Here is a 22,640-nt window from a genome sequence, read left to right as displayed (position 1 = left end):
CAGATGACTAATACCCTTCCTCCCTGGCTGTGCAGACAATGTGCTGTGTGCCAGTGTGCGATGAATTTGGATGCATTTAGCACTGGCACGGCACCAACTGCATTTCGATCTGTGGGGCACACTGCCACCCCAAAACCTGGTGGCTTTAGCTGGGCGTGCCACCCAGTAAACCGATTCTAATAATGTGATGAATTAAAACCCTCAATTAAAGTTAAAAAATACTTTTTGAAAAATAGGCAGTCACACTTCACTGAAATGTAATCATTTCTTACGTACATCTGAAGAAAACTGTTTTTTTTTTTTTTGCTCGTTTATAACCTTATGCAATACCGTCAATGGCATCAAAATCTAAATCATCAAATAACAAACATGAACATTTGAAGTAGGCTAGTTTTGGAAGCTTGGCTTGCTTTTAATACAAATTGTATCCACAGGTTCTCCACAACACTACATTTCAGTCAGTAATTCAATTAAAACAGTTTCATTGCTTAAATTAACAAATATTTACTAAAAAGGAATGGATAAAGGATTCAAGTCTCTGGTACAGATCCTTTGGTAACTGAGCTCTTAAACATTTTCCATGACCATTGCGAAATTATACATCATTACTTCCTGGTAGCAAGAAATCTAAAACCGGCACATTGCCCTTGTTTCTTGCGTTCGCGAAAGACGAAGTCCTGGCTTATCGAGGCACATCTCACACTTTCTAATAGACACCCATCACATGTAAAGATTTTTAAGACAAACAGTTGACAACAACGACAGCTTACGCAAGTTATGACAGCAAAAACTACAGGAGTGTCAACATTCAAGTTTTCCTCGGGGAAAAGAATATTTAGCATTTGACACCCATAAAAGAAGTCCCGTAACTGCATTTGATATTATTAGATTTATTTCAATTTTTTAAAATTTTGAGCTAAAAGATTTGAGCAGGATAACATGGGATAGCCCTGAAGGGATAGACAATAAAACCTTTACACCAAATTAATAAACGGCGAGAAAAACACACCCTGGTAGCTCAGACAGACAGTATTACCCTACCATGACACAAGTACTACTTTTGCCATTCATTTTCCCCGTCAATCACATTAAATACAATTATGTTCACAGATACCATAACTGTGCTACTATAACCACAGACATTCAAGTGGTTCATAACTTGGTAATACGGCCTCTTGTCTTTGATGACATAAAATAAAATGAATGTAAATTGAGGAAATCCATGGCACGTGTGTTTGTGTAATCGTTTAAAAGTTTATTTTTTAAAAACTGCACTCTTGCCTTGGTTCGCATCAATATGCAACGCACCCCTTAATCAATTGGCACTGTCACAATTTAAGCCAACTAAATGAGATGTTGGTGTCGCTTTTTCTTATATTAACAGCTAATCATTCGATTCGACCAAAAAATATTAGAAAGTTAGCTAACTACCAGGCCAAAGTTAGCTAAAACCTATCGTTGTTTAACCATCTAGCTAAATTCGGAAAATAATTGTGAATGAAAAGCTCAAAGCAAGCCAAAAGATGTGTGAACATAACACCGTTGATTTATAAAGTAAAATGGGGAATTTAGCTATATATTCATCTAATTAATGTTAGATAAGTTAACCAAGTTAGTCCGCTAACTTGTTTAACAAACTTAATCTAACACGCAAAATCAAGCAGCTAACGTTAGCTAGTCGGCTAAATGTTGAGACTCCCTGAACAATACAAAGCCAGTCTTTTATGGCAAGTTAATCGTTGAAAAACAGCACTAGAAGATTTTAGCAGTTAAGCTAGCTAATTCCACATTAGAACAAAACGGCGCAAACGTAATTAATTAAAATAACTAAAACCATACATAACATAAACCATCTCAATTGTTTTTGTGTGGTTATTTAACGTTAGCAACCTAGCTAGTCAGTACACGAAATAGAGTTTATTTTGCTGGCTACGTGCTTTTGTTAACTTGTAACGTTGGTTCACAAGACTAACTAACCGTTTGGAAAGCTAGCTACCGTGCGTACTAACAAACATTAACGTTAGTTCATATCTGGTCCGGTAATACTTTGGCTAACACAAATGTAATGAGAATAAACAGAGAAACTGTTGTGGGCAAGCTAAATAGCTTAGTCGAGTTGGCTTGCGTACGCACGGACTGTAGCTAGCTAGACAACACAAAAATAATAGTAAACGCAGCTAGCAGCTAGCTGCAGCTGATATGTGCACAGTAAAGAGTGACAATGTAGTAAACATAGCTCTAACAGGACAAAATAATGGGGAAAAAAAGAAAAAGTTTTCTAACAATTTCTGGTCTAGCTCCGGTCAGACTACGTTCCAGTCAGCAAGCCAGCTGAACTAGCTAGCTACTTATGCATTGGAAAAGGATAAGTGCCCTAGCATTTAGCAAGCCAGTATTACATAGTCTGTGTATTTGAATTTTTACAATCCGGTCAGCTGCGATGTAAACATGCAAAATATCAAGCTATACGTTCTGTAAAACAATTGTTCACTGTGCGATAAGTTCACATTACCTTTCGATCTAGATAAAAATAATTTTGCAAAGCCATGCCAGCTTGCTAACAAGCGTTAGCATAGCTAGCACTAGCTACATTTATCTTGCTAATATGGGGTTTTAAATTCTTACCTGTCAAACGCAGTTTCACTGGGCCGTTTCTCCTAACCCCTTGATTAGACATGTCCCCTTGCGTTCCAGCTTGACAAATGTTTTAAAATATTTACAGTATATAGCTATAATATATATATGTAAAAATGCAGTTCTCTCTCGCCACTTTCACAGTGAATGGACAATAATGGAGTCACGGCATTGTGGCCCGGATGTGCATAGCACTGCCATTACACCATCTCGCATACGCTCCGAATAAGAAAAATAGTAGCAACCTGGCTTGCTAGCTTTATTTGACCAAAAAATCGTGCATCCGACAACCAAAATCAAGAGGATTTATCGCTTCTGCCTTGAAATCCAGTTTTTTAAATGCCCAGAGGTCTTCTGCATCTTGGCGAAGCGGCTAAAGCGAATTGGTTGGATCTGATTGCAGTGGCATTTTGTTGGTGAGTCCGTGCAAAGTTGACGAGCGTTGGAGCTGAAGCGCTTCCCCGCAGCTCCACCGACTGGACTGTGCTTTCGGATTGCTGTAACCACCACTACCAAGTGGCTCCCTGGTGACATCACCAGACCGAAACAAACAAACCGAAAAGGAATCTCAACTATGAGTAATGTAGGATTGCGATCCAGTATCGAATCAGAAACGAAGTAAACGCACAAGTATCCTTGCATTGTGAAAGGAAAAATACAGATGTGCAGCTTCAATTTAATTACACGTTTTTTGTGGCTGTCTTAGCTGTATCATGGAACATTCTGCTCGTTTTTTTTTTTTAGTTTGTGAACTAACTTTTTTTGACAAGTTTAACACAAATATTAGATGTGGAAACTGACATCTTTTTTGCACTCCAAATAAACCTCATGTAGTCTTTATGATCTGTAAGATTTGTACATTTTCCCGAAGATTCGACAAGCTGCTGCTGCATCACCTTAAACAGTCCAAGATGGCTAAATATTAGATGGGTTTTTAAACACGCCGAATTCGAGAACATGGTTGCCACAGTGCACATATTTGGAGAAAAAAATCGATTTAATGCCTGAATTAGTCTGCAATTAATGTGGTTTCCTTATGTATAATCAAGCAAACATGAAAAATGAAAAGGTATCGTCAGTTAAAAATTTAATGTTATATCTATTCGCGCAGCAATTAAATATCTTTTAAATACACTCCTTTAACTTAAATATTGCTGCTCTTGCTAGTCATGCAAAACTTTGAACTGCTCCTTGCCAGCACAAAGACAGTGGCATACGGTCTGTTATATCAACAGGACATTGTTTGATTCTACTCCCATTAAATAGCTCTCCTCTATCACCGGACAAGGCGCACACTGTGATATTTTAAAAAGTGAAGGCATCAAGCTTTTGTAAATCCATAAGGTTTTTATTCCTTTTATAATCAGAGGTGTTCATTACTGCTCCCAAATTGATGGCTCAAAGTGCTTTCAATGGACATTCTTGATTTGTCACCCCAGGACAAGTCAACATTTATTGGTACAGACATGCCCTCCAAATTTGACATTTTTAACTAGAAAGCATTTGCACAAATGATCTGTGTGGCATTGCTGCTTCTGCGGACTTGGCAAGGTCCTCACCCGTCAGTTTTATGCCACACACACACTTCCCATATCCAGAATGCAAACTTTTGTTTCCTCAATGTACAATATAATACCTTCTAGTCACTACTAGTGTGCAATGAAATGTAAACATTTTAAATAGCTTTAATATTCAGCTGTCTGGCTGCATTCTGTTTGGCAAAATCACCATCATGCCCATTATAAATGTTAGTCTATGATGGGTCTTAATCAGTTTTCCAGCCAGGTACCCACTTGCTGTTAATTGCAACTGTTCTGTTGGGATGTTTCGCCAGTTGTAACATGCCACACTAATTTTCCTTTCCAAGTGATTCTGGATATCATTGCAGGGCTCATCAATAAGGAGTGCCTGCTGGCCCGAGACCAGTGATTGGTCTGGGTCACTTGAATGATCGGTTACTTGCCCAATCAGGCTAGTACCCCAAGTAAGCCTTATCCAGGTCCAAAGTTAAGTCTTAACATTATGGAAACTACACAAGTTGATCATTTGCTTATCAATAATGTTACAGCTTCAGCATTCATTTATATTTGTACCAACATTTATTGTTACAGCCATCTGGGCCAGTATAATCTTTTAAATTTTTTAAATATTTAAAATCCTTAATATCGAGCCCAGGAAGGCACCTGCCAAATAAATACTTCATCTAGCTTTTTCAATATTACATTCTAGCAGTAGAATGACCTATTGTGTTGCAAAACTGAAATGTTTGGCCCTACCCAAGAAAATAAAACCCATCCATTAAAACCAAAAACACATCCAGTAGACCATATTAAAGTTTATTTACAGAGCTTACAGTAAAACAGACAAGTTAGTCCCTGTACTTATGTACACAGTGACAACACTTACAAAAATATAACAAACAAAAAGTGTGAAGTAGAAAAAATAGGACATTTAAAAGTTGAAAGCGCTTTGGTTATCAGCAATCTGGAAGGCATAACCATCAGTTGTAGCTTCTGGGGCAACACATTCATCTTCCTCTTCCTGTTGAGGGTAGACAAAGTTAAGACAACTCATTTAAAACCATTAAAAAGCTGAACATTACTTCACCCCTGACTGCGCAATGTCAGATTGATTAATCGTGTTGTGTGCTCACCTCCCCAGAGAAGTACTTCTCAATCAGGTTGAGGGCAGCCTTGTAGACCATCTCATTCTCATGAGACTGTAGTGCTTCTATTCTGTCCAGCCCTCCGCACTCCTCAATCATCAGACACAGCTTATCCACCTCTCCAATCTTTCCTCCCGCCTAAAAGAAAAGGACAGTATTAGAGTTTAGTTTCATTTCCATACTGGTGCTAGACTAATTTTGTCATCAGTTCACATGGCACACATTTATAGCAATATTTGATGTGTGGTAATGGCACCCATTTGAATAGAGGCTGACATACCAGGAAGATGTTGGAAATGGCATCCAGGATGACCAGGATAGTCTTGCTGTCCTTGGTAGAGAGCAGGTTCAGCAGGGGCTCAAGCACATTTGACTGAACAAGGTAGACAACCTGCTCAACGGTGCCCCCACTGGTGTAGTTGGTAATTGCCCATACTGCCTCTTTCTGGGTCTTGTAGTCACCCTGGGTCAAAGAAATGAAATAGGTTAAGGACAAGCCTCTACCTACTTTAGATGGCATCAGCTAAAAGTACAATTTCAGGTACCGTCTGAAATTACATTAAAAATGAACAATTATACTTGAACAAATGTCACTAATTTAGTTCAGCAACACAACCCTCATCCACAGTTATTCCTTATTCCCCTTCATTGGACATTCAGTCTCCTTGTTGGTATTCAAAAAGGAGACTGAACATTTGCAAAGTGTCCTTACCCGTTGGAGCACCTCAACCAGAGCAGGCACCAGGCTAGCATTGATGACCTCTTGGATCTGCGTTTCCTTGCCTGCAGTGATGTTGGACAGGGTCCATGCTGCCTCTTTCTGGATATTGTTCTTGTGGTGACGAAGCAGGGCCAGGAACATCTCCAGGGCTCCAGAATCCAGCACCCTCTGGGTCTGCTCATCCGTGCCAGTGACAATGTTCCCAACTGACCGCAGAGCAGGTGTCTGGAAAGAGAGAGAGAGAGAGAACCGGGATAAACATACAAGTTAACCGTGGTAATCGTTGCAAGTACTGCAGAACACGCACCCAAAGCAAAGACCCTACAACACCTGCAAACCACCAGAACGAAGTCAGAGGGTTACAAGGGGAAATGGCGCCTACCACAATGGACAGCTCTTCGGAGCCGAGCAGCTGCACCAGACGGGGCACCAGGCCGGCCTGCACCACCACCTCGATGCGCTCGTTGGGGCCGTCCGTCAGGTAGGACACCGCCCAGCAGGTGTCCGCCAGAACCTCCTTGTCGTCGTGGTGGAGCAGTCTCACCAGTGTGGGCAGGATCTGCCGCACAGACGGCAGAGGGGGTGCCGGGTTTTTGTTGCGGCAGAGGTTCGACAAGGTCCAAGTGATGTTTCTGAGATAACCAGACTGAGGAGCGGGGAGAAAGAGAAAGAGAAAGTTAAAAAAAAAAATGTTTTTTTCTTCAGACCGGAAGAATAATCCTGAAGCAATAGCCCCATCTAGTGGCAAGTTAGTGCATCACTGTGGGGTAAACATACAGCCTTTAAGAATCTTACTGCATTTAATTATTAATTCTGTATTTAAAAAACAAAAAATAAATTTGAAAAAAAAAAATCACCAGTTGTATTCAGGCCACATCAGTACAATATCTTGTACCAAGCAGCACAGACTAGCATGTATTCTCTGAATCTTACTCCTGTTACTATACGCATTAACTAGGCATAAATGACACTCGACAATTACAATCAATAAAAGAGGGAAGCCAATGAAAAGCCCTTTGGCATCTTTAAATTGTAACAGGAAATTTACATTTAGACAAAAGCATTTAAATGAACAGGGTGCTGAATACTGTAGCATCAACATGCAACGGAAGCAGTGCAAGCTTAATAGAAATACAATTTTAGATATCCCGAAAATCCTCGCGCTAAATTGCAGTGTAGTTACGGACAAATTGTCAACCCGTACCGGAATGCTGTAAAGGCAGTACTCGCGTACTTACAGGAAACACGGAGAGCTCAGGGACGGCCAGCAAACTCAGAAGAGGATCGACAGCTCCGTGTTTGAGAACCTTGTCTCTGTAGGCAGAGCCATCACCTGAAATGGGACATGGGTAGTAACATTACGGAATGTGAAGGGCACACAAGGGTCACTGGTCAAACTTGGCAGACAGTTTAAATTTTAAAATAAGATGGTTAAATTAATAAATGAGAATACGGGGGGGGGGGGGGGGGGACAAAAAAAACAAATCAGGAATCCTCACCTGCAATGTTTCCCAAAGCCCAGATGGCCTGCTCACTGATGTGAGGGTGTGGTGACGTGACCAGGCTGATGAAGGCAGGGATAGCGCCGCCCTCCACCACAGCCCTGGTTTGATCCGAGGTTCCAGAGGCAATATTGGTCAGAGCCCAGGCAGCTTCAAACTGGATAGGGGGACACTCTGCCACGCCCAGGAAGCTGACAAACTTGGCGATCAGCCCCGCACTGATGATGCGATCGATAGGTGGGTGCCTCTCACGGGAAAGCAGTTTCCTGCGATCGATACGTCACATTGTAAGCTCACGATTTCTACGGTTTGATTGTTCAACTTCATTATAACAGGACGTCACCTCTCGCTATTCCATCTGGACAATATACATTGGAAACATTACATCATTAGCATTACATCAATTTTTAGAGAGGCAATACCAGTTCATTTACCTTGCAGCTTGTGTGGCCTGCAACTGCATATCGAGATTGTTGGCATTGACGCCATTTACGATTTCTTCCACGGTCCAATGCTGAGCAGCCTGAAAAACATTACATTACATTTATTTAGCAGACGCTTTTATCCAAAGCGAAACAAACAAGCTACAATAAGCACAGCGTTGAAGCGGTCCGTGTAGACATTAATAAAAGACCTGGATAGTCCAAATTAAAAACAAAGTTCAGAATCTAACACTTCCTGCCCCCGCCCCCCAAAAAAGAAACACAGGGCAAGTGGTGTGCCATGTACACAGGCCAGAACACTACAATAGCTAGTATAGTGGTAGAACTTGCCATGTTCTAACCGTGCCCACAGTTTAAGTTATGAAAGTAGATTTGTACGAGCCGTAAAAAAAAAAAAACCCTTTTAAAAACATTAGCCAACTAGCCTCAAGTCAGTTGGCACGGAAGGCTTCACCTGAGCATTCTGATTCTTCTCCTGAAGAGGAGAGGTCATCTCATCAGGAAGACTGCTGACATTTCTCCTTTTGAGAATCTGCTCGTCCTTCTTTGCCTTTCGAAGTTCGACATTGACCTCAATCCTTCGGCGCCTGAGCTCCTGCAGCGGGATATGAAATCGAAATCAGACAACAGCAGGCGTCACTTCTCCAGCTAGAACACGCGAAACGTTACTTAGCCAGCATTTTTTGATCAACAAACGTTAAGAGTTTAGCTAAATGGAAACCCCTTTTTGATAACCAAAATTGGCTAACGTCATATACTTACATTTGCATCCTTGCCTTTATTTTTAAATTTGTTCAGACGAACGCAGTTCTCGTTGGCGGTGGACATTTCTTATAAAAACAGCTGAACGGGATACGCGATCTGATTCTCACCTGTGGGGACATGAAGCGAAATAATATTGTGATTACTTTGACAAAGCAGATCTTCGCCGTAGTTTGTAAAACAAAGTAGTAAAATAAAGTAGTAAGCAAAATCCCGCAATTAGGCTACAGGAAATAACACATTGTCTAAGGCGAATTTACCATCCCCAGTAACGTCGCCACACCGGTGAACTTGACGGCTAGTTTACTAAACACATTTGTTCTACATCTAATTGCTAATAAAAATTTGACAACACCTTCATTTAAAAACGTATATGTTAAATTAAACAATTTCAACTAAATAGCGCACACAATAGCGGATTTTACATAAGTAAGAAGATACCGCATGCTTACCAGTTCCGTGATCGGAGGCAGTGACGTCTGTAGCCTGATGGCGCCCTTTAAATTCTCGGCTCAAAGAACTCATGATTGGCCTGTTCGAGTAAAAGCATCCCTCCATTGGCCTGTTTTGAAAAATCATACTATGCTCTGAACGAGTTGTCAGGGGAAACGCAATTTGCGGTGTTATCGCGAGATGTTTACCCGGACGGATACATTTTAAATTGTTTTGATCATTTTATGTGTAGGGTGCACAAAAATATATTTGCACACACAAATAATACAGCTCTATGCAACATAATAATTTATAATGTTGGAAACTAGTGATGATTAGAAATTAGCTGTGTTATCGCGAGATTTTTACCCGGGCGTGTACATTTTAAATTGTTTCGATCATTTAATGTGTAGGGTACACAATATTTATTGATGCACACAAATAATATAGCTCTATGCAACATAATGATGTACAATGTTGGAAACTAGTGATTCTTAGAAATTTAAACTGCACATGCACAACACGGAAATCGATGTGCAAAATTTCCTTCTCTTTCCTGTGTCGTAAGAGGCAGGTTTCATATCTTGAGATTAAGAACTGAGACTGTGCCTGTTTGCAACGTGATGACCCAGTGGCCTAATGGATAAGGCATCAGCCTCCGGAGCTGGGGATTGTGGGTTCGAGTCCCATCTGGGTCGTGTGTATCACACTTGTTTTAGAACTCGCCATCGTTGACTAAAAAATACGAGGCGGCAGCTATACATGGCAGGCAAGCCAAACTTGTACGCTTGTAGCGTGCAAATGTTAATTAAAATCTGTTCGGCCTGAGAAATCTAACAGTGTCTTTCTTATGGTTATCAACGAGCTGTTTGCTAGCCATAGTTGCTATCCTTACCACGATAACTAAAACGTAGAGCTAGCTAACGTTAGAGCGAAGAACAGCAGCTAGCTTGCTGCATACAGATTTTTCGCCGCTGATAATGTAAAGCTAAATTAATGAATGGAAATTAATTTAAAATGCAGCTTCTTTAAAACAACCCCAGTTATTTCACATGGCTGAGAAAACGCAATGGCACACATTGAGCTGTGATTTCGCTTCTGTCCAGAGGGGGGCAGTGATTTAATACCGGTGGTTGTCAGTTTCATCAGCAAGTTTTTTTTCTCAGTATATTAATTGCTCTAATGACCTAACATCGTTGTTCGGGTTGTTGTTTTTTTATATGCGCTTTCAAGCTATGGAATATAAGTGAAAAGAAAGAACAATATAAATGAAAGAATCTAATATCAACGAGACAAACAATCCGAATAAACTCCAGTAATTGTAGGCTCCTATACTAATAAACTGTAAGTTATTCAGGTAAGGCGATCAACAAATTAATTGCCTGTGGCTTTATTTACACTGCGGAGTTTAATTCATTGTGAACTTCTACCAACCACCACAGTTGCTATTATTACATTAATAGGCTACTACACTGCAGCGCCACTGACATTCCTCTCGTCACACTGTCCCGATGGGAGCTAGCTCAGCTGTGTGAAATTTCCACGGCAATTCATTCATAAATAGCGTCACTGATCTCAGCCTGTTTACCCAAGTGAAGGAATACAGCGTTGCAGCGACACGCCTCTCGTCGCTAGCATTAGCCACGGGCATATAAAACAGACGAAATCCAGACTTCAGATATCATACAAGGAAATACTTTCCAAAATGACAGCGGTTCTGCTGCTCCTCTCCGTTGCTCTCGCCTTTACAGACGCAGAGGAACACACGGTCAATGGTAAGTGGACGAAGTTTTACATACGCTTTTTAATTTGTTTAAACGTTTCGGTGTAAAACTATTTAAAAACGAATAACGCACAGTTGCAGATATTTAATAAGATATCTTGCTGAGTAATGTGGAGAAATTGTATTATTGATACTGAATCATAAGGATTTTATGGTACACAAGATTTATGTTTTCTGTGGTATCTATTTTTCAATGGGATAAACCAATATTACATTATAAACAATAAAATATTACATATTACATAAACGCTATATCTTAAGCGACGTTGGTTGCTTAGAGCAACATGCAACGATTTAAACCAGAACTGAACTTTTTTGTTGTTAATTTGCCTTGTTTATGTTTAACTTGTAATTCCATGTTTTGAGGCAAAGTAGGTAGCTTTTGATCAGGCCGTGCCAATATAGTGGACCTCAATAGCTGCTTCTTCTGAAAATGAGCTTTTTCTGCGTGAATAACATTTTTGTACATCTCTATGATTTACTTCATGTTATGTGGTCTTTATCAACTAAGCCAAATAGAAATAGAATTCATGTACTTATAAGAATGGACATTTATTGAAAACAAATGTGTAGTGATTAATTTAAGCATTACATATTGTACATTACAAATTATATTACAATAATTTAGCAGACCATCCAGAGAACGTGAAGAGAACAGAATGAGAGAGAACAGAAGTGCATCCATTTACCAGAGCAAAAGTGCCAGAATATGAAAAACTCAGAGTCTTAAATTAAAAGGCTTAAAAGTGCAGTTTTTTTCCCTCAGAGCAAGGGAGGTGAGGCACACAATGGTGGTGTGTAATTGCACTGTGTCTGGTTGTGGTTCCAGAGCTGTTCTCACTGATCGGGACCCCGTCGCAGAAAGCCCACGGAACCACGAACCAGAACCAGAACCAGAACCAGAACCAGAGCCGAACCGGGCCGGCCAAGGACCCGCCTCTGCCCGTCAACGAGCTCCCGCAGCAGAGCGGCAAGGCGGGCGACCCCAAGCACGTCCTGCCGCCCCTGTCGGGCGGCATGTTGCCCAAGCACGGCGACCTGGCGCCCCCGTCCCGCCCGGGACAGCACAACAGGAGCAAGAAGCCCGCCAAGAGCGAGCGGCTGCCGACCGAGCACAACAGCGAGAAGAGCGGAGGGGAAGGGCGCGCGCCGGCCCCCGAGCTGCCCGCCAAGCCGCCCGCGGGCGACGCCTCCGATCGCGCGCAGAAAGGCGTCCCCGAGACCCCGCCCAACAGCGCTCCCCGCGGTGAGCCCGACGTCCGCCACAACGCCCGGTCTCGCGGCCAGCCCCGCCCGCCGGCCCCGCCCGCCCGAAAGCTGGACCCGGAGGAGAACCGGCCCAGGAGGTCCGGCCTGCACCAGGCCGCCGGCGGCTTCCGGAACAACAGCGGGCCGTCGGTTCAGCTCAACCGGAGGTCGTCCAGCCTGCTGTACCACTTCGACATTCTGAAGAAAGGTGGAGGAGGGCTTTTTTTCACATTTACATTACATTCATTTGGCAGACGCTTTTATCCAAAGCGATGTACAAAAAAGTGCATTTCATGGTCATAGACAACTGCTAACCACAGGTTCAGTAAGGTTTTTCCCATAATGCATCTCAAGGAATACAACGTGGGAGGAGGCGTGACAGTGAAGGGACTACAGCGGGTTTTAGCCTAATTGCTTCTCGAGCCGCAAATTGCTGCGTCGCTTGGCGCTGCCGCTTGAATAAAACCTTTGTGCGAAAACTTAAACCGGTGAGCGATTGTGTGAAATGTGAAAGTGAGATCGGCCGCGATAAAGCGACGCTTTGGAGACTGGGGCGAGAATCAAGCAGTACCTGGAAAGCCCACCGAGATCGGAATGTGACGATACGGTTTCGCAATGACGCCGCGATGACTGCCCTGGTTTCATAATTGCGCTGTGTTTCTCCCCCCCCCCCCCCCCATTTTTTTTTCCAGAAGGAGACTTCACCCAAGAAGCGATCTGCTTGAGCGAATGCAAGAGAGAGAAGGAGGAGAGGGAGCACTACTGCTACAGTGAATTTGGTAAGGCTGTGCTGCTGCGGTTGTGGCAGCGCCGAAATGAACAGCCCTTCAGCCCTGCAGGTACAGCTGGGTTCGCGGGAGCACCCCCGACAGAGAGGAGAGGCATAGGCAGAGCTGTGGAAGGTTCCGGAGAAACTGTCACCTCAGTATCAGGCCAGCTCCTTCTTGTCCTGTCTGTCAGTGCAGAAAAGAAGGAGGACAAAATTGATAACGTTCGTCTCTCTTCGCAAGGACTGGTGAAAGGAGGTCTGCTCGTTAAATTCCACCAGGGACGTTCACTGAAAATCCCTTATTTATTAGCATGCTAGTATTATTAACATGGATTTCTGTCTGAATGGATCTGCAGCAGCCATACCACCCTGTATTCTTACAAGAGCTAATTGCTGCTAAGCAGCTGTGGGTTTGGTTGGTACTTGGATGGGAGACCACCTGGGAAAGCTTATGTTGCTGCTGAAAGAGGTGAGGAGAGAGCACTCTCTCTTCCCTCTGGACCAGAGCAAACACCCAGTGCCCCAGCCGCGATGGGGACACTGTGCCGTAGAAGCTGCCATCCTTTGGATGAGACATTAAGCTGGAATCTGTGACTTACAGTGCTCATTACAGATCCCATGGAACTGTTTTGACAGAGTTTTGAAGTGTGTTAACACCTCTGTCCTGGCTGTTTCTGCTTAACTGTCTACACCTGACCATCTAACCTGCCCCTATGTCTCATCAGCTACACAGTCCCTTGCATTCCTACTGACTTTGATGCCTTGGGTTGTTTCTGTGAAAGAGAATTGAGAAACGAGTGTAGGATAAAAGCAGACACAAGAGTCCCTGTTGTACTGTGTATGACCATTACGGATACTGGTTTCCCCCTCCCAGCTGTGTTTTTTCATATTGATGAACGAATGAACGAATGAACGAATGAACGAATGAATGAATCATTGCATTTACATAGCACTTTTCCGGACGCTCAAAGTGCTTTTCAGTGATGGGTGCGCGTTCACCTCTCCCACCGCCAATGCGTAGCACCCACCTGGGTGATGCACGGCGGCCATTTTGTGCCAGAACGCTCACCGCACATTTGGTCTTCCGCCCCGCTGTGTGATCCAGCCTCATCTTGTGTTGTCTTTCCCCCTCTCAGCCGTCAACGGGATCGTGCACGACCTGGAAGTGATCCGGCGGGGGATACGCCTCGCCACTCTATTGGTCAGCAGTGACGGTTTCTACAAGATGAGCCGCCTGTACGTCGCCCCGGACAGCTACTTCTTTAAGGTGCAGGTCCTGGTGCTGGACACCTACAGGTGCTCCAAGCCGTGCCCAGAGCTCAAACTTGGTGAGCGTCCTCTCTGTTCCGACACCTCTCTTCTTGACATTCTTGTCTTTTCCCCTTTTCATAGTCTCACTCTGTGTTTTTTTTTTATTATTCATCTGTTACTGTTTTATTGATACCCAATAAGGGGGCAATGTGGAGCAGTGGTGAGAGAACTTGTGCTTATTACCCCCAAAAAGCTGAACATTGAGATCCCAAGTGCTCTTATTTTGTGCTTTGAAGATAACTGCTTGGCCTTGCTCAAAGTGCTAGTGCTAGTGATAAATTACTCGCGTGATAAAAGTTGAGAAGATTGAGGAAATTATGCGAATGAAGCAAAAAGAGCACAGTGTTCTTTGGGATGATGTAAACGTCCACGAATAAATGTCCTCTCTCGAAAACAGATTAGGTCAGACCACACAGAGGGACCCAATGCTCTTACTCAGTGATTTAAAGCAATGCCGCGTGTCACCTTGCAGGGAGCAGGTACATTGTCATGGGGCAGATATACCACAGGAGGCGCCACCTGCCCAACGACCTTCTGGCCCTTCTCGGGGGGAGACTTAAGCCCGGCGACGGTCTCCTGAGAAGCAACAACTACGTCAAGAGGTTCAATAAGAGGCGGCACCAGAAGGCGCAGGAGGCATCTCGCTCGAGGTGTCGATGAGCACGGGAGCCTCTGCTGCCCCCTGCTGCGCGGGCAGAGACAATGCAGCTGCTACCAAGAACAGACTTATAATCACGCAACATACTCAGAAGACAGCAGAGACCAGGAAGAGGCTATTCTGTTCGCCTGTGCATAGTGCATTTTTCCTTAAGTGGAATGGTAATATTTAACATTTACAGTATCCGTCTTATTGCTGCTTCCGGTCGGCCATAAATATGCTGGGGAATAATAGATTACCAGAATGTTTAAACTGAGCAAGAATCTCGCAGAGCTGGGTCTCAGTTGTGTCCCTGAATTTATTTGGAAACTTTTTTTCATTCAGGATATATTGGGTAATGTCTCAACACTGATAAAATAATCAATTGGAAAATATTTGACATTTTGTACCCCTCACCTTTTGGCCAATGAACAGTACATTTCACTGACAACTACACCCGTTAGGGCGGTTCTGAAGGGCCACATACTGAAACTGAGGTTAGCAAGTCAGAGCAGATTTCATTCAGATAAAACATATTTTATTAACTAGGGGAAGGTGTCTGTTAAGAATGCTGCACACAACTGCCGTTCTCAACTGGCAAGTCCAGGTTAACAGTTTTATTTGGGGGGGGGGGAAACGTGACACTGTCCTTGGCTGTTAACACTGCTTCTTCAAACACAGCTCTTCCGTAACGTTTGCTGTGTGGAGCTACAACAGTGCGTCTGTACTGACGGAAACTTGCAGAGAAACAAGACGGTCTGTTGATTCACCACTGGCCAGAAGAACATAAAGTCTTCTTTTTACCCACGTACACTTGCAGTTGCTCTCTCTTTCTCTCTTCTATTTTCTTCCGCTTATCAGAATTCAGGAAATGCAGTTATGCTAAAAAAAAAAGAGAAAAAAAAGTGGGGGAACAGGGTGGGAGGGGTCTGGAAAAGCAACTGCAACCCAAAGGAAAAAGAAAATAAGAGAGAAAAAAAAACAGTCCCGGCAAATTTCGTGTGCTGCTTTTTTTTTTTTTTTTTTAAACACACAAGAGGGCTATTTTCCCGACTTTAATTATGTGCGCACGTTGAAATATTTGCCTGCAAACGGTGACTTCAAACCCGGGGCGAGGCCTCATTAGGGGTATTTGTGCAGGGGGAAGCCGTAAATCTAATCGCTGGAATCTGATCCCGGGCCGCACCTGGGCACAGGACTCCGCGGGCGCGCGCGGACCGGGCCTGGGCGGGCGAGACGAGGCGGGGGGGGGCAGGGGGGCAGCGGGACCGCCAACCCAGGGCCGGTGCTTGCTAGCGCGCGAGCCGGGGGCTTGGGGGGGGGGGGGGAGCTCAAAGAAAACATTCAGGCTCAGCGGAGGGAGGGGGCGGGGGGGCGAGGCGGGGGCATGGGGGGGGGGGGGACAGACGTGGGAAGGTCTGGGCTGGGGAAGAAGGAGGAAGAGGGTTATGCAAATGAGACGGGAGGCAGAAACTCTGGCTGTTCCTGCTCCAGAGCACAGCCTTTAATCGCGGATGAAAGAGAGGGCTGTCCCAGCCCAACAGGCACGCGGGCTGGCTCATCCCACGCCCGGAGAGGTGTGGAGTGAAGGGAAGAGCGCATATAAGCCTGTCCTGTTCTAAAAAAAAAAAAAAAAACTAATAAAGCATCATTTTTTAAAAACAAAACCTCTCTGAATCCTCTGTTATATTCCCCGAGAGAGCTGGTCAGTGACAGTGCATAAGTGAGACCTATGTCATCTGTGCATGAGAGACTAGCACGCGCACACACCAGCAAGATTCTGATTGATTGATTCTGATTAGGCAAATGTGATTTCAGTGCTAGTTTTGTACTTGGCAGGATTGTTTTGTTTATTTGCTGAACAGGTTACCCTACAGGGTTGGAGTCCTGATCTATGTGGTCACTTCTGGCACTACGATCTTTACTTCACTCTAGTGTGTTTTTTTCTGCACCTCTGCACCTTGAACTGATGCACTTTGTTGTACGTCGCCCTGGATAAGAGCATCTGCTAAATGCCTGTAATGTAATGTAATGTAATGCAATGTAACAAGACTGGGAATGCAGATGGCAAGTGAGCACAGAATGAACGGGCGGGTACCTTCCAGGCAAGACGTGCTGAGCTGAAGTCTATGGCAAAAAAAAAAGAACACGTTGTAGCCTCCACCACCACCTCCATCACCACCACCACCAGCAGCAGGGAATGAACTGATAGTGTACCTGTAACTGGCTGCTCCTTCTGTCAGCGACAGCGGACCACGATGGCCAGCGAGCTGAGCGCTCTCCAGCCCCGGGGAGCTGCGTATCTCCGGATCAGCGCTTGAGGGGAACAGATGGGGGGGGGGGGGGGGCAGGAAACGCACTCCCTGCATCTCCACTGCCATCAGAACACAGCATTCCATACATAGGGAGGGGGGGAGGGGGGGCGGGGGCCGGGGAGTTGGGCTGACTCTCTTCCTGTGTGACAAAGACGGGTTTGCTGGCCCAAAGATGGGGAGGGATGTTCCAGGGATGTGGTCATCGGCAACACTCTGGTGTCCGAGCTCGCCTTTGCCTTTCGCGTGAGATGTGTGCAGAGGGGGAGAAAATCCGCGTGGACCGGCAGGACTGGCAGCTCTTGTGCCCGTTCAGCACCTGTCCATTCAGAACAGGAGGCGCAGGAAGGGCGCAGGGCCGATTTTAGGGCACCTCCACTAGTCGGACATACCTTGAGGAACAGGAAACAACGTTGGGACTTCTGCCACCCTACCCAATTCCCTCCGTAAAGGAAACCCTCTAATAAACTCTACAGGAGGGGGTGTTTAAAATTTAAACCCAGAATTGCGGTGTTGAAAAAAAAAAATCGAAAACTGAAGGGACCGTTTCCTGTCAGCTGACAGAAAATGAGTCATCAGCGCAGCTTTCGCTGATGTCAGTTTTCGGTCAACGAGCGCAATATAAAATGACGTTTTATTTAATGGAACATTTCAATCGGCCTTCCCCCGCACGCACAAACAGGAAGCAGCAAAGCGACGCCGCTTGCGTCACCGCTGTCACACAGAGCGGCCTCTGTCCCGCCGAGACAACAGGGAAGGCACTGCCTGAAATGACCTCAGGACGTTACTAACAGCGAGGTGCAGGTGTGTTAGGCTTTCTCAAAGTGCTCGTACTCGTTGCGCTGCACAGAACAGCACTGACGTCTATGATTTTGAGAGAAACCGCAATGCCCATCAGCACGGGATAGCGAGACGTTCAAACTGAGAGCATACAATGCAAAGCTAATCGATTACTGATTACAGGGGTGATTAAAACTCAGCAATTCCTTAATAAAACCAGATAAAACGTCTCTGAAGGGCGACATAGCTCAGGAGGTAAGACCGATTGTCTGGCAGTCGGAGGGTTGCCGGTTCAAACCCCGCCCTGGGCATGTCGAAGTGTCCTTCAGCAAGACACCTAACCCCTAATCGCTCTGGCGAATGAGAGGCATCAATTGTAAAGCGCTTTGGATAAAAGCGCTATATAAATGCAGTCCATTTACCAGATACCCAGTTACTAGGAAAAATAAAGTAACCCCGAGAGAACACCTAACATCTGACCAAAACCTAAAAGGGATTTGACTATATCTAGAATTAGGATACTAGTCCGTGGTGGGGTGTATGGAGTGGTACAAGGACCAAGACTTTACATCAAAATACAGGTGGTGCAGAGGCGGAACTGATTTCTATAGATACATGAACATAATTTGACAGGTATAAATTCTGTATACTGCTATCATCAATAGACCTTTGGGAACTTGGAAGTGGGAACTGGAAACAGCTGTGGGTGTTCGGAACAAATAAATCTGCTCTTAAAGAAAGGTCTATTTGCACAGGGCCACAGACTGTGCCCATTCGCGTCGTCTGCCGAACAGCAACTTCCTCGCACTGATACGAGACAAGCGTTTGGCAGCTTCTGCGCCGCCAACTGCAAGACCTGCAATTTACAGGGAAAGCCCTCAGACAGCCACACGGGTGCGAATCAAGACAGGAGCGCACACAAAAGCATGCGATCACCCACAGACAGACCATAATGACTTCAGAAAAATTCAACAGAATCAACTAAATAAAAAAAAAAAATAAAAAAAAAATAGTGGAATTCAGAATAAATGAAAATAAAACAAGTGGTGACTAAAGACTGCACTGCAAATTTGATGTCAAAAACATTACTTTATTAACTAGGATGAAATGTCCTATCAAGTACAAAAAAAGGATCTCTTTAAAGTTGCCACAATCTGTTAAAAACATAGATAGCATCTATTTCCTACTCATAGGAAAATCTTTTTTCCACTAATAATTTTCTCAACATTAATCAAAATGAATAGTTCCATAGATATGAATAAATAATACAGGTATTGTGATGAAGTGATGCGCAGAATTATTTTGTTTCCTTTACATAACTCATTAGAGTCCATACATCCCTCCCCCCACCCCCACCCCCCAAATCAATATGCACACAATATGCAGCATTTTTAACATAAAGGGCAATTTCACCTAAATGCAAATTTCACTCGGTAAAGTGAAAACAGTTGAGTGCTAAAACTCGGGAGGACTGGTCTGTTCAGGTATGTTCAAGAGCAAAAACAAAAAATATATATATAGAAATTTACAATCTGCTCGTAAGTCGTCGACAACATCAATTTAGGTTTGCAGCGCGCATCTCGAAATTATGCAAGACCACAGTTCACCGATGTAGGACTGTGGCACACAGTCAGACCCAACGAACAAAGGGTCAGGTCACTTTTGTGACAGTTCTGTCGCAAAAGCACGTGCACACCAGATTGAAGTTCCTTTTGAAGAGATGCTCCCTCAAAGGGCATCACATGGCAATTTTAACACTGCCACAAGAAACATTTTTGCCTCTCTTTATAAAATTCCAGATCAGGAAGAGCTCCAAAAAACGAGGCTGCAAAGAGTCTATTAAAAAGTCTTTATACAAACCCACTGTATAAAGATGACCCCCCTCCCCATCAAAATTGCTTATTGTAATAGCGACTGCGACGTTTTCGCCAGCCGTTCAGAAGAGAGCCTTCTCTACTGCGTTACGATGGCCGCTAAGCTATGCTAAGCTAAGCTAAGCTAAGCTATGCTAAGCTGTGGTTGATAAAAGTCTGTGGCCTTTTCAACGACGCCCTTTATTCTGAGCCTGAAATGACATTACATTTAGGTTTAATGTGCCCTTTATTCTTCCTTTAGAACCTTCCCAACTGTCCCTCATTCTTTGGGAAAGGATTGTGGAAAAGGTTTCATGGTTTTCTTTTTATTTTTATTTCATGTTTTATTTATTTATTTATTTTTAAACTGGGTGAATGTCTTCAATGAAGCACGTGTGGAGACACCTCTATCAGTGTGGGAGAGAGCTCGGTCTTTCTCCTTTTTATTATGTTTCATATACATCAATATTTCTTCAGCTGTAATACAAAAAACAGAAAAACAAAAAAAGGAAAACAAAATTCAATCTGACAAAAGTTTTACAAACAGGATAGCTTCAAATACACATCGCTCTTCCAATTTCAGTCGGTCAGTACTGCAGGCTGATTAATTTATATATATATATATATATATATGTATATGTATATATATATATATATATATATAAATCAGGCTCTTAGTGCCTTGACCTGGGCCATGAAACATTGACTACCTGGAAGGCCCTTCTGATTCCTGAATCATTCCGAATTTCAACAGCTCCTTTCGAACACAGAAGAGACCAAATGGGTGTGAATGTTTCAATCGGATCTTTGACCACAGGAATCAGGTGAGGAGGGGAGAAAAGGAGAAAAAAAAAAAAAAAAAAAAAAGAAGTAACATTGCCAGGCAAAATCAGATTTCACCCCCAACGAATAAAATTAGTCGACAAATGTGCGGCGATATAAAATCTGAAATGACGAGTTAGCTACAGAATAAATACAGCTCTCTTGAACGTAACTTGCGCCAGGCGTGGCGGCCAACTTGGACTTCAGAGCGTTTCTCAAATTCCTTTAACTGCTCAAAAATAATTACAAAAAAAAAGAAAAGAAATGAAATGAAAAGCATCTCCCCCCCCCCCCTTCCCCCTTTGTAAATGACTGATCCAAGAACACCCCCCGCCCCCCACCACCCCCCCCCCCCACACACACCACCACGTGACCCCACACCCATCCGTGTTTGGATGTGACCATCCCGCAGCCAAGTCTCTTCGCCTCCTCCTGCTTTCTCCCCCAAATCTTCACACGGGGCCAAGCCGAGCAGGGGCCCGGCCCATCCCACACAGTCCCGCACCGGCCCCACTGGGGGGCACGGGGGGGTGGGGAGGGGGGGCCCTTTGGAGATTATGCTGGTTTAAAACGGCACAGACTTCCTTTCGCCAGGGAGGGAGGGGGGGGGGGGCAGTTGGGGGGGGGGCAAGGGGTGGAAAGGGGGTGGGGGAGAAGGGGGGGGGGTGGGGGAGGGACGGCACCAGAGCTGAAGAGGTAGCCTGGTTCCGCCATGGGTTAATGTTCAGAGACACCAGATTCCCGCTGTTCAGGACTTAGAGCAAAGAGCTGTGTATTCTAAGAAGCTGCAGACTGTAGTTTGTTGTTATGCGACCTACGGAATACGGAAAGAGAAAAGATGAGGACCCTTTGTTTACTTCTTTTTTATTAAATGTTCCAACAGACAGTCAAATATTATAGTAAATATCGAAAACAAACAGTACAGGATGCCAGGGGGAGGGCGGGGGGGGGGGGGGGGGGGCGGGTCAGACATGCGAGCAGAAGAAAAGAGCAGCCATGTTGGTGTAACACTAGCTTTCCACAAACACAAATAAAGCTACACAAACGCTCGCAAAGAGGGCGGCTCTCTGTGCGGATGAACTGAAGAATCCGTGCAGAAGGCATCGGATGCGCCTGCCGCCTTTTCCTATCGATGAAATTCCTACGGGAGGCATTCTTTTTTAAACCATAAAATAATCCTTCACAAAAGGATTTAAAAGCATACAACATATACAAATAAACCTGGATCAAAGATTCTAACCAATTAAGTTTGCAAACCATTTAAAATGTCCAGATAAGGACAACGCTATAATTAAGGCTAAGCAGTAATGAGACGCCAAATTAGGATCTGATCCGTCTGGATTTACACATGCCTGTCTGAGTGGACTGCATGATGAACCATTCCTGTTGCAGGCCGGCCAGTTGAAAATTAAGAGAGGGCGCCAGCAACATGCAACACACTTAATTTTTGCACATTAAAATCTTCTTTTTTTTTTTTTGTTTTCCTGTTGTAGTCATCTTTTCTGGGCAGGTACCTAACAGACACTTGTCCGCTTCAAATAAAACTGTTTTTTTCTAACTCACTTTACATCGTGTCATCTATGGGTTACATCCCCGTTCGAGGTAAGCAGGTGAACTTCTCTACAAGTGGCTCTTCCTGAAAACTGCAAATATTTAGCAAATTACAAAATAAAATAAAAAAAACGTACATCCCTCATATTCTTCAGGTAACTTCACTATCAACATGGCTGCAGTGTTGCGATTGTCATTGGAGACATCTTCGAAGTTTGGGTTATAAAACTTTATTACAAAATTTAATTATATAGTACGGTTTCGATTACATTTTTGTTTTTTGTTTGTTGCTGCGACTTTATATAATCGTACACAAATTTAGGCTGTTTATGAAACAGCGCGCTCATGATTAAATACTAAGAGATCGACCCCAGCATCCAGTTCAGACTCCAGCTATTACGCCGGACTTATGACA

At 44.0% G+C, this 22,640-nt stretch overlaps 3 protein-coding genes and 1 non-coding gene across 4 annotated transcripts in view; 2 read left to right on the top strand and 2 right to left on the bottom strand.

The window, feature by feature from the left end:
* Positions 1 to 4,949: 4,949 nt before the first annotated feature.
* On the bottom strand, positions 4,950 to 9,264 carry kpna2 (karyopherin alpha 2 (RAG cohort 1, importin alpha 1)). Its single transcript, XM_035402928.1, has 11 exons — positions 9,180 to 9,264; positions 8,728 to 8,837; positions 8,420 to 8,560; positions 7,957 to 8,045; positions 7,520 to 7,788; positions 7,259 to 7,353; positions 6,403 to 6,666; positions 6,012 to 6,245; positions 5,580 to 5,762; positions 5,288 to 5,437; positions 4,950 to 5,175 (listed from the first exon to the last, which is right to left on the bottom strand). The coding sequence occupies exons 2-11, from the start codon at positions 8,791 to 8,793 to the stop codon at positions 5,086 to 5,088; spliced, it is 1,581 nt and encodes a 526-aa protein (XP_035258819.1). The 5' UTR covers positions 8,794 to 8,837; positions 9,180 to 9,264; the 3' UTR covers positions 4,950 to 5,085.
* Positions 9,265 to 9,725: 461 nt separating this feature from the next.
* LOC118219629 (basic salivary proline-rich protein 2-like) lies at positions 9,726 to 15,802 on the top strand. Its single transcript, XM_035402957.1, has 5 exons — positions 9,726 to 10,934; positions 11,772 to 12,398; positions 12,883 to 12,969; positions 14,096 to 14,287; positions 14,743 to 15,802. Exons 1-5 carry the CDS (start codon positions 10,865 to 10,867, stop codon positions 14,928 to 14,930), a joined length of 1,164 nt encoding a protein of 387 aa, XP_035258848.1. The 5' UTR covers positions 9,726 to 10,864; the 3' UTR covers positions 14,931 to 15,802.
* On the top strand, positions 9,785 to 9,857 carry trnar-ccg. The gene has a single exon. It is a non-coding gene; the product is annotated as a tRNA-Arg (tRNA).
* A 5,522-nt stretch (positions 15,803 to 21,324) lies between the features above and the next one.
* Positions 21,325 to 22,640, bottom strand: part of bptf (bromodomain PHD finger transcription factor) — a 60,118-nt gene continuing 58,802 nt past the window's right edge. Inside the window, exon 34 of the mRNA XM_035404267.1 lies at positions 21,325 to 21,488. Coding sequence (XP_035260158.1) covers positions 21,452 to 21,488 — 37 coding nt within the window. The 3' untranslated portion in view covers positions 21,325 to 21,451. The remainder of the gene's footprint in view (positions 21,489 to 22,640) is intronic.

The sequence above is a fragment of the Anguilla anguilla genome, chromosome 2 (assembly GCF_013347855.1).
Source record: "Anguilla anguilla isolate fAngAng1 chromosome 2, fAngAng1.pri, whole genome shotgun sequence".
Classification (NCBI taxonomy): Eukaryota; Metazoa; Chordata; class Actinopteri; order Anguilliformes; family Anguillidae; genus Anguilla; species Anguilla anguilla.
Note: the sequence above shows the minus strand (reverse complement) of the source record. Positions and strands in the feature narration are given on the sequence as shown.

Coding starts and splice junctions, on each gene's coding strand:
- kpna2 (XM_035402928.1), bottom strand. CDS start 8,793: ATGTCCACCGCCAACGAGAACTGCGTTCGTCTGAACAAATTTAAAAAT. Junction 8,561..8,727: donor ATAAAGGCAAGGATGCAAAT/GTAAGTATATGA, acceptor ATCCCGCTGCAG/GAGCTCAGGCGCCGAAGGAT. Junction 5,438..5,579: donor CCATTTCCAACATCTTCCTG/GTATGTCAGCCT, acceptor CTTTTCTTTTAG/GCGGGAGGAAAGATTGGAGA.
- LOC118219629 (XM_035402957.1), top strand. CDS start 10,865: ATGACAGCGGTTCTGCTGCTCCTCTCCGTTGCTCTCGCCTTTACAGAC. Junction 12,970..14,095: donor CTACTGCTACAGTGAATTTG/GTAAGGCTGTGC, acceptor TCCCCCTCTCAG/CCGTCAACGGGATCGTGCAC. Junction 14,288..14,742: donor GTGCCCAGAGCTCAAACTTG/GTGAGCGTCCTC, acceptor GTCACCTTGCAG/GGAGCAGGTACATTGTCATG.